Source organism: Symphalangus syndactylus, chromosome X (assembly GCF_028878055.3).
Source record: "Symphalangus syndactylus isolate Jambi chromosome X, NHGRI_mSymSyn1-v2.1_pri, whole genome shotgun sequence".
NCBI lineage: Eukaryota > Metazoa > Chordata > Mammalia > Primates > Hylobatidae > Symphalangus > Symphalangus syndactylus.
In genome coordinates, this window is record NC_072447.2 from 114,057,792 (window position 1) to 114,069,842 (window position 12,051).

General features: G+C 41.3%; 1 protein-coding gene across 2 annotated transcripts in view; it reads right to left on the reverse strand.

Annotated features, from left to right (window-relative positions):
- AMMECR1 (AMMECR nuclear protein 1) overlaps positions 1-11,498 on the reverse strand; it is a 139,642-nt gene extending 128,144 nt beyond the window's left edge. Inside the window, exon 1 of one of the 2 annotated variants that reach the window (XM_055268656.2) lies at positions 10,901-11,498. In XM_055268656.2, coding sequence (XP_055124631.1) covers positions 10,901-11,373 — 473 coding nt within the window. In that variant the 5' untranslated portion in view covers positions 11,374-11,498. The remainder of the gene's footprint in view (positions 1-10,900) is intronic. The other variant, XM_055268657.2, reaches the window with a different exon arrangement.
- Between the last annotated feature and the right edge of the window lie 553 nt (positions 11,499-12,051).

Genomic DNA, 12,051 nt, shown 5'->3' on the forward strand with positions numbered 1-12,051 from the left:
CCAGCCATCCCATTACTGGGTATATACCCAAAGGACTATAAATCATGCTGCTATAAAGACACATGCACACGTATGTTTATTGCGGCACTACTCACAATAGCAAAGAGTTGGAACCAACCCAAATGTCCAACAACGATAGACTGGATTAAGAAAATGTGGCACATATACACCATGGAATACTATGCAGCCATAAAAAATGATGAGTTCATGTCCTTTGTAGGGACATGGATGAAACTGGAAAACATCATTCTCAGTAAATTATCGCAAGGACAAAAAACCAAACACCGCATGTTCTCACTCATAGGTGGGAATTGAACAATGAGAACTCATGGACACAGGAAGGGGAACATCACACTCCGGGGACTGTTGTGGGGTTGGGGGAGGGGGGAGGGACAGCATTAGGAGACATACCTAATGCTAAATGACGAGTTAATGGGTGCAGGAAATCAACATGGCACATGGATACATATGTAACAAACCTGCACATTGTGCACATGTACCCTAAAACCTAAAGTATAATAATAAAAAAATAAATAAATAAATAAAATAAAATAAAATAAAAAAGATTCTGTCTCAAAAAAAAAAAGTAAACTACAATCAGCCTACATGTATATGATAAAAGATAAACTGATAAACAAAAAATGGCTGACAGTCCAATTATCTGTGAGAATGTAATTTACAAATTAAATTGACCATAGTAGGTCCTTCTAAGATATAGTACAAAAGAGATAAGTATGTACCTTTGTATGACTGTATTCTGCAGCCAGTCAGAAATTATACCTGGGTCTATCATTTAATAGTGTCTGTTCCATAATCTTTGTTATAGATAATAACTGTGAGCAAACTATATGAAACAAACTTTGCACATCTAAGTAGAGGCTATTAATATAAATATACAGGCCTAAAAAGAAGATATGTCTGAATACCTGAGGATTTATAGCTATGTGCATAGACAAGTCAAGAAAAACAAGTAAGGATAATTACAGGAGAGTGGCTAAATTTATGCTGTTTTGGGTAAAGCTACTTGTCCCACAGCTTCCAGAGTTATGTAGAGGCCTCATTCTGAAGACACTGTACAAATGGTTTTCAATATGGTCTCTTAGAAGTATTAAAAGGACCCATAGCAGGTCCTCATATTATGAAACTTCATGATATGCGTTTGCTTATGCTAGAAACTTTTTTCTTTTTCTTTTTTTTTTTTTTTTTGAGACATGGTCTGACTGTGTCGCCCAGGCTGGAGTGCAGTGGTATGATCACGGCTCACTGCACCCTCGACCTCCTGGGTTCAAGCAATCCTCCCGCCTCAGCCTCCCGAGTAGCTGGGACTACAGGCACATGCCATCATGCTCAGCTAAGTTTTCCAAATATATAATTTGTAGAGATGGGGGTCTCACTATGTGGTCTAGGCTGGTCTGGAACTCCTGGGCTCAAGCAGTCCTCCTGCCTCAGCCTCTCAAAGTGTTGGGATTACAGGTGTGAGCCATGGCACCTGGCCAGAATAATTATTTTTTAACAAGAATGCTGTGGCCATTGATTCTAAAGGAGGGACATCTAAGTTTTTATGATGTAAAACATAAAAAGCACTCCTGCTCCAGATCAGGTGCTCAATCTCCCTTTTCTGCCCTGAATCCATGCTTCACTTAACTTGAATACAATTCATTTTACTCCCTCCCTGATTCCCATATGCCCTCTGTCCCTGCCTCGAGCCACATGTGACTCTCTTTCTCCACATAGCCAATGCCTACAATGTGGGAGAGTCAATTCCCACAAAAATTGCCAGACAGGACAACAGTTGGAGGAGTTTGTGGAGTAAAGTATACCACAAACCACGTATCACCCACCTCATTAGTGTCGGAAAAATAGAATATTATTCCTTTTTGTTCTTGTGAGGGTTTTTTGAATGGACAAGTAGAAGAGTGAGGGGGTAGATGGATCTGTGAACTCAACAAAAAATTTTAACTACTGACTTTCTCTGTACCTACTCCTAACATCAAAGAGCTATTCCACAAAATCAAGTACCCAGCCAAGCTAGTGGCAAGTTTTTTATTGGCTTGTTTTGTTTTAATGCAAAAGAAGCTGTGGCGAATTTTTTTTTTTAATTTGTTTTTGTCTTCATCATAGGGAAACTCATGAATTGTGCTGACAACACATGAATTGTGTTGAGAACACCTACTCTAACATGGAAAAAGGCAAAGACTTCATGAGATTCTTCTTTATTGAATAAATCACCAATGCCATCCTCTACTTCCCATATAAAAAAGGATGTAAAAAAGCACCCGTCAATCTAAACACTTCACTGTTGTTCAAAATCAGCACAAAGTGTTTGCCTTGCTACAATGAATTATGTACTGAGGCCCAAGTTTTACCAGCTATATAATTTATTTGCACCCCAAACCACCTAAACCTAACTGTGTGGTTGCTAGGCTACTATAAGCAATAATGATATCACAGAAAAGAAACACACTAATGTAACTAGCACATAAGCATTTATTTGAGGCAGATACAGTGCTGTGGGACCCCTAGGCTAACAGCATCAAAACCAATTTTTCAAAGACTCCATTCCATAAGAATGACTCAAAGATCCACTAACACCTGAAGCAAAGCAGAGAATCTGTTACCACCTTGCAGCAATCCAAGATCTAACTAGAAAATATGTTACTAAAGTTGTATGTAATATGCTTACAGATCACAGTGAAAGTATATGGAATGGCAAGGTGAACTATATAGGCTCTTAATTCAATCTCACTAATTTCTATTACTAGAGAACTGGTCAGCATCTTCTGGCAGGATATTGCATAATATAGTCAACTGTGCTCTCCCAGCATTGCATGTGGCTTTGGGTAACAATGTGGATTATCTGTAAAATGAAACAGGGATTATCTGTAAAATGAAAAAGGCAAGAATCACCAAGACTATCACAGACTTTATTGAAAAAAACTAATATTAGTAGGCCTTTACTCAAGCAGAACTTTTCACTTTTGCCCATCCACTGAAGATCGCAAAGATCCTAAAGCAATATGGTTGATCCCATCAGTTCATAACATCCATCCTTCATCATTGAGCAAAGCCGCAAAACAGATCCAGCTTGATTCAATCTATTTTACTTTCTAAGCCTTAGGACACACAACCTAGAATCTTGTACCAAAGGCACTTCTAGTCCTTCAAAAATTTCCTTTTAGTTCTGAAATTATGAATTCCTGAGATGGCCTGCCATGAGGCTTTATCTTGCTCAAGGCTGTGCTATGATATACACATAAGGAAATAAAAGGATCACTGCCTGCTTTACCAATCGATAAGCCTGAAGACTAAGAAAATGTAAAAACCTACATTAAAGAAACCCAAAATTCTGCCAGGTATTTTTACTAGCAGTACAAAACTAAAAACTATCACTGATATCTACTTATCTGAGCCATTCAAAGTCACAAAGTGGGGGAGTGATCCCAAGGGACCAACTAAAACATCACAATAGCTCTGTTGCTGCTCTGTGGTTCTGGTAATTCAAAAAGAAATAACATTTGATAACTGCCAACACTTGGAACTACACATAGTAAGAAATCTGATTTCACCTGCCCAACCATTTGTTTCTTCCCATATTCCCCCCATGTTTTTTAATGGCACCACCATCTTCATGGTTCCCCAGGCTTACGAACTCTGAATCATGTTCAAAGCCTCTCTTCTTTTACTTCTGCCAAGCAACCAGAATTTGTTTTTTTTCCTGCAGTGCCTCTCTATGCACGTGTAGTCACCTAATCACAGGTCCTCATCCAAAAGCTATTCCAGCTATCTTTATATTTGATACAAATTCTATAAACCGATGTGTCTTCTCATCCTTTCTCCCAAATTAGATACAGTTGGGAATAGGTGAAGAGGGAAAGGGGAGGAGAGTTCTTATACCTGTAATCAAATTTCATAGCCATTTCAACGGAGCTGTTTAACAAACTTTTTCTGAGCACAAGAATAGCTAGGCACAGAGCCAAGAAAAGAAGAGGCAATGATGGAAGCCAAAAACAGGTGAGCTACAATCTTTCCACTCCTACATAAAACCTGGCCCTAGAGTACGAGCCCTTGCATATGCTGATTAACTTCTTCCAAATCTTAATTTTGCAACATTCCTATATTCACAAACTCTGCCCCTGGGGTGGCTTTCCCACTTTCCAATGCCAGTTTTCCTACTGCCCTCATAACCTTAAGCCTAGTTAGTCTCCCCTATCTTGAGACTCTTCTCCCAATTCATCTGATACTCTAGAGGACTCTTCTGCAAATCCTGTTCTCTTCCTAATACAAGAAACTATAAGCAGATGTAAGAGCTCTTATCCAGCCTCCCCAGAGGATTCTCAACACAAAGGCTACTTTTAATTTCCTTGAAGTTTTATGATCTTAGAGACCAGAGCAAGGGGAGTGATATGAAGAATGCTGAGAGTGCAAGTTGCTGACTGAAGACAGCTGCTGGGAATCCCCAAGTACTGTGGCAAGGGGTGTGGTGGTGACAGCAACGGGTTTAAGAAAAACCAAGTAAGACTTCAAGATCTACTGGTCAAACAGACTCTACCAGTAATTTCTGTGCCTCCTCCATTTCAAAACTTGGTTCCAGTTATTCCCTCCCTATAGCCTTCTCCCTGACCACTCCTTTATTCCATGTCATTTCCATGTGTATGCATTTTATGTGTATTTTATTAATCTACAATCATGTATATATTGCTTTGTAAGTATTTCAAGCAACTTTGATAATGGTATCGTATCTTGAACAAGACTGTAAGCTCTGTGAGGATAGGACTATTTCTTCTAATTTTCTGGTTTCCAACCATGAAACTTAGGATAATGTATATTTTTTACAAAAACAGGGTTTTTTTTTCCAATGACATATAATTTCCACTCAGCTATTCAACACTAACATTTTTAACTTTGAGCAAGTTTCAATGTCTGAAACATTAAGAGCTGTAGAAAATACACCCACACTTGATACAAAAGATGCCACTTATAGTTGGACTGAACGTAAAATATGCTCCACCCAACCAACTATACTATTACACTGTACTTCTTCCTTTGGGTTATTTTGTTTATACTACATAAGCTGTGGGTCATTTTTGCTCTTAGCAACACTAACTACAGAAGCTAAACTCTAAATAAGCTTACTGTTGGGAATCTACTCTTTCCACCTACACAACCACTGGTTTCCCACACTGTCTCCAGTGTCCTGTGAGCAACTGCCCAATTACTGATTGTGGAAAGACAGCTTACACATTGAGGGTCCATTCTTGGCAGATACTGGGTTTTACTGCTGGTCCTCACTTACTTAGCTTAATTGATTCAGAACAGTATCAAAAAGAGACATTATTACACAAGTTTGAAAAAGAGACTATTTAACAAAATTTAAATGTAAAAGCCCTGGTCATTGTGCTGCTTTATAAGAGCCAAGCATGTGTGACATTGAGAGTACAGAATAATGCCTATTGAAATCAGGAAAACTTGGGAACTGACTAATCTCATTACACAAGTTTTAGTGTTTCACACATAAATTCTCAAAAAGTAAAATTGTCTATAAATAGGAAATGCAATTCACTTCAAAAATATAATCCACTACAGCTAAAGCTTTTAGTATTTATAACACAAATTTGGTTTCAAAAACCATACAGTTTTTAAAAAGACAACAACACAAATGTTAGCATGTGCCTGAGAAACACATACTTAGAAAAACAACTCATGCATGGGTTAACAGACCATTTTTTACTTTTTCAGTAGTGGTCTTTCTTCCCATTGGACTGAGAGATTTCAGCAGAGATTCCTACTTGGCTGCCACCCGCTAACTGAAACCTGAGTGTAGCACAAACATAATTCATAAGCAAGAAAAATTATGGGCTAAATTATCACTCCCTTTGGCCATATGGGGGAGAAAGCAAAATAAGCATTTTCTTTTTAACTAAATATACCTTGTCCCACATACACCTTTATGCATGGATATAAAAACAATTTTGTGATTTATATTTCTCCATCCTTCTAGCTCAGTCACTGATGGCTTTTACAGAACAACTGACAACTGGGGACATGCCTGCCTTCTTTTCTATCCGTAAGACACGACATCAGATTGTCTTCCAATGGGAATCAACATTGTTAGAAAAACCATATTATACCTTCAAAATGACTCAATTGTTCAGTGTTTTGCTTTTATAAGAAAAACTATACATTATGACCAGAGAATGCAAGTTAGTACCGTTATGTTAGTGTGGATAAGGAAATCTGTCATGGCCTCACGGCATCATCTGCGAGAGACAGATACATCTTCTGGCTATTCTGGTCAATCTTCATCAGAAAACATATAACAGAAATATAATGGCTTATGTTTAAAATGCAAATTTAATATCATTTTAACCTGAGCAGCACTATCAAATCATCTTTTTGATAGTGCAATAGGATTGCTACAGTTCTGTTGAAACAAAATGCCTACTCCCCAACACAACCCAATTCCTCCCAAGCACACTAGAAAACAGTAACTTGACTACGGTGGCAAGACGAGAAAGAGTTAACTGTTCAAGCACCTCTTCAGAGTCTCAAAATCTGCACATGTGGGAGTGGATTTTTTTTAAATACATTTTATTAATTGCAATTTAAAACCACACTTACTGATGTACTTTAATAATAAAGAATCTTCTACGTGCTATGGTCTATACAAAATGTAGTATTACGTTAACTTCAAAGGTGGTAAGATGATTAAAATAAAAAGTTCAAGTAACGTGACATGCAGCAGCATTAAAGATATAAGACTGAACAATCCCAGTGCCTTAGCAGAATCCTTTCATATTTTTGTTACAGAGGGAAAGTCTTAAAATGAAATCCAGCAACCATAGGCATAAATAAAAGCTTTTAAAATCTTTTCACAATACTTTAGTGAAAGAATCGTAAGAGCATTTTATGGGAACAAAGGGGGCTTTACTTATTAAAATCAATATAATTCACCTTAAGGTATCACATTTGTAATGTTTTTAACTCCTAAAATGTATCCCTTACATTTAACAATTTCTGAAAAAGGACCTAAAATCATACCACAGGTTTCCAAGAGTCACCCTCACCCCGCAACTAAAACCATCCCAAGAACCTCAGACTCTTACACTTTCGGCAGCAATCTCCTGCGTGCTAAGTTAGAATGAACATGCTAAAGCATAGTGACACGGAAGCAGGAAGTTTTATACTGAAAACTGGCCTTGAAAATTGCCATTCCATTACAGTCACTCAAGTACTTATTCAGGTCCTCACTTCTCTCTCCAGAGGTTCTCAACGTGTGGCCCTGGGAACTGTAGCATCAGCATCACCAGGGAACTTGTTAGAAATGCAAATTCACAGCCCCACCCCACACCAACTGAATCAGAAACTCTGGGAATGGGGCCCAACAATTTAACAAGCACTATAGATTATGATGTACTCCAAAGTTTGAGAACCAGTCCTTCTCAAACTTTAATGTGCACAAGAATCACCTGAGGAGCTTGTTAAACTGCAGACTCTAATTCAGCAGGTCTGAGGCGGGGCCTGAGAGCCTGTATTTGTAATAATTTCCCAGGTGATGTCTTCTGCAGACCACAATGCAAGAATTTCTCAAATCGGTTGTTTACTGAAATTTAGGGTGCTCATAAAATTCAGATTCCAAGGCACTACCCTAGCCCAAATTATCCAAATCTCAAGAGAAAGATTCAGTAGAATATAACCAGTGGTTCGCCACCTTGGCTGCATATTAAACTCACCTGGTGAGCTTTTACTAATCCTGATTCCCAGGCCCCATCCAAGACCCCATCCAAGTCTAATTAAATCAGAATCTCTGGAGTTGGGGCTCAGGCATCCATATTTTTAATAACTTCCCAGTGATTCCAATGTGAAGCCAAAGTTAAGAATGACTGCTCTGGAGTCTAACTAGCTCAACACCTGGCACAGTGGATCCCTTTATAGTAGCAAACAGGTTCCTATAAAATAGCTATCTGGGCTCCCTGACATAAATCCAAGAGTGCTGATTTTGAATATCAAAATGCAGTAAAGTTAAGTTTTCCTCTTGTCTTTAACCAGATTTCTGTGCACAAAGTTGCCTGTACAATGCTTTCTGCAATTGGGTAGGTAATCAAAAAATGGGGGCAACAGTGAAGAATTTGTATCCATACAGCCTGTTCATATATTGACATCCCCTCAGTACTGAGTGGAAGGACAACTAACTGATGGATCTAGAGCTTCTAAACCCATAAAACGAGGATTTCACCAGTTACAGACATTCTGAGAGAAAAGTCCTGGGAAGGGATGAAAAGAGTGTGCGTTTACGTATGAGAAGTTAAAACTGTCAAAAGCACAACATCTGGTGGGCAGAGACAGGACCTGAAACACACTGCTCATGACATGATAATAACTATGAGAAAAAAAAATCCCAATATGTCTGTTTATGTCTCATGGCACTTAGGATAAAGCAACACCAATAAGTACACAATGCTGTTAAATATGTAAAACAGAAAGACAAATGTGTGGTAGTTACTAAGGCACTGTTGAAATGCTTAATTTCCCTCCCATAATCGGGAAGTTTTCCTGAATTTTCCACAGTACACCTCAAAAATGAGTTGAAGATAAATGGAAATAAGACAGTCCATTTTCCACTTAAGTGAACTTTCATTCTCCACTTGGTCATGTTCAGTGTCTACTCTACATTAGCTGTTTTATAGAATACATGACACATTCAAGGTCTGCTAAATGATAATAGTTATTATTCTTCCACCACCGTTTCAACATATCCACAGTGGTCAAAAGTGTGTCCTATCATCTGCTTAATTCCATGAAAAAGAAATCCAGGGGCTGGGGTGTTTGAATAGAATAATATCTAAATACGTGTGCAAAGTGGCTACTGTTAAAATGATATTTTCAAAAGCATTTTCTGTATGAACTGGTCAAGCTCACTTTCCTTTTAAAATTCTTGTTATAGTCATTGAGTTAACCCAAACTCACTTTAAAATGTGTGAAAATAGCACCTCCTGAAAGTGTGTTCTCATAAGCTTTGGAGCAATGGAGCGTGAATACTAAAGCAGCCTTTGCCAAACTCATGTAACAGCTCAAGAACTAAACAGGAGTGAATTTTTGCAGTCCCATGACTTTGCAGAGCCAACCTAAGTATCATCCCAGGACTAGCTTTAATACATCACAGACATCCAAGAGAAGGCATAAAAGTCACAAATAAGTGACTCAAGCTAATAAATATTTCATAGATTTTTTTTACATGGCAGTCTTTTCAAAATGAATTTTACTTCTTAACCAAAAAAAAATGAATTGGCTAAATAAAGGTGTGGACTTAGGATTTAAGCTTCTAGAATTAACACTATGAAATTTATAAAGATATTTATTTGACAAAGTGTTCTCCTGGATGCTCTTTCATGCACTTCTCATAAACCAATGCCCAAAGATTAACCAAGTCTAAAAGAAAATGCACAGACCACAGAAGAGTCATACAAAATTAAAGACATTTAAAGAATGAAAGCCAAAGAAAACAAACAGTACAAATGCACAATTTCCAGGACACTTTATTGTAATTTCCACTTTACATATTAATTTTTTAGTCTAGGCAGAAATGTTTATACTTATACAATAGTAGTCCAATCCTCTAATCTCACAAAATGAAAAGGAGCAGTTTTAAAAGAACATCAGTTCAGGTATTTATGATATGGGGGACAAGGGGCACGTGTCTTGGCTGGAAAAGGGGCTGATGCCTTTCAGTACGAGTTTCACTGAAATTTTTTTCTGTATTATTTTTCTTGTTGATGCTAAGTACTCAAATAAAAGCAATTGCACTTTTTCTCATTCTGCCCTCTCTTGGTCTTTACATTCTGTCTAGCATTTAACGCAAAAAGTCAGTTTACATTCAGTTTACACATTAAAAAAAAAAACCATATGCCCCATCTCCCACACATCCAAATGGACAGGGATTAGAATTAACCTGGCTTTTAGCTGTAACGGTGCTATTTTAAAATTTTTCAACCACACACTTGAAGGGTAAAATAATTTAAGATACAAAACCAAAGGAAACCATAACAATTCCTACACATTTACTATTTAACTGTTCTCAAATCATCAAGTATAACATGGATTTCTTAAAAAGTGAAATCGACACAAAAGCGAATGCACGCTTAATGTACAAACTGACAGTGGCTCTGTGGGGACAGTTCTCTTTGAATGAGCTATTATCCAGACGGTGGAATGAAAAAAAAAAAAAGGTCTCACTCTTCAAATGTGAGGAAGCCGGCAGTGCGCTCGCTACACGAGAAACACATTTTAACGGGTGTATTTGGATAAAAATAAGTAGTAAGGGAAAATGTGTTTTAAGAAACCTCCCCCCTTCCCAGGGCACAAGGAAACCCAGAGGAAAAGATAGGTAACCTCACAAGCTCCAGAGCTAAGTTCCATCACTAACAGAAGTTGGATAGTTGCTATTTTTCACCCTGCAATGGGATAGTAGTTCTCCATGTGCAAGGTACGCAGGGCGGGAATACTGGCGGGGCTTTCACTTGGGGTAATGGAAACCAAAGTGAGGAGAGGTCAACACCTTGAGTAACCCAGATCTCCAAAACCGGGGCAGGGTGAGGGGTGGTGGGGGTGGTGAAGGAGACAAGTAAAGGAGTCAAAACTCCTCGAAGTCATCGCAAAGAGAAAGCTAACACCTCTAGGAGCCACGGGGGCCATCCCTTGCAGCAGCACCCTGCTCCAAGTGTGGGGTGCCTGCCTCGGAGGGCAAAAAGCGCAGGGTGCCCTTAGTTCAGTTGAGTGGCTCCGGGGACCCGGGCAGCGAGAGGGCAGGGGCATCCGCCGGCCGGGAGGCGGACTCGCACTTTGCCTCAACTCTGAGCCCCATCCCGAGCGCAAGGGAGAGGGCGGCGGAGGGCACGGTACTCACTAGGGCTCGTTGGTGAATCGGGGGGTCCGGGGCTGCTGGTATCCATACAGGTGACAGTAGAGCACATCGAAGCAAAAGCAGCACATCTCTGCTGACACCACCATCTTCCGGGAGCCCGGCGATGAGGACGAGGCGACGGACGATGAGGAGGGTGAGGAAGAGGTGGCGGCGGCCGGGGTAGAAAGTAGGGTCCCCACTCCGCAGCTCGGAGGTGGCGACAGGGCGATCCCCCCGCCGCCGCCGCCGCAGCCCTGGGGGGGAGAGAGGGTACAGCCGCTGCCGCTACCTCCTCCGGTTAGACCTCCCAGCCCGTTGAGCCGCGTACCGGCGCCTCCTAGTCCCAGCTCCCCAGCTCGGCACTGGCTCTCTCCGCTGCAGTGGGAGGAGGAGGAGGCGCCACCACCGCCACCCGAGCCAGAGGGGGGCGAACTGGACAGTTTCTGCTTCTTCACCCCACAGCAACCCGCCGCCATCTTGGAACAGTCTCCCCCACGCAGCGTTTCCGACCCATAAGTGAGGCGAGCTGGCGGCGGGGGCGAGCACGCTGCGGCCCAGGCCGCCGGGGGCGCGCCAGAGGCTGGCGGGGCGCGCGCGCGCCGCTCCCGGCCCCGTCTGCCTAGCCACGCGGCTGCCCCGCGCGCGCCCCCTCCTCGGTGCGCGCTCCTCGCTTTCGCGGCTGGGCGCCTCGCGCCTGTCCCGCCCGACTCGTGCCTCTTCTGAGCCGCAGCCCCAGCCCCAGCCCCAGCCCCAATCTCAATCTCTGCGGCTGGCAGAGGATGGAAGACAGGAAGCCGATTAGAAAGGAAGGTGAAGGAAACAAGAGTCAGACAGCGGAAAGTGGGAGCAAAGGGAGGAGGTGGGCACGCCCGGGAAGGAAGGAGGGAAAGGGAAACTAGTGGGGATAGGGGGCAAGAAAGGAGAAAGTCCGAAGTAAGCATCCAGGTCCCAAAGCACAGCTCAGTAACCCCCCGCTGCAAGTAGTATTAATGACACTTAAGCCCAGTTACGTGGAACCTGAGCCACCCGGCCTCAAATACACGGGTTTCTGAACTGTTGGGAGTGTGAGCCAGCAGGTGCCCAGAGCTCCATACCTGAGACCGCCCTTGTAAAGTGTGTACAAAGCAGTCGAGGAAATGGCCACGCTGCTGTCT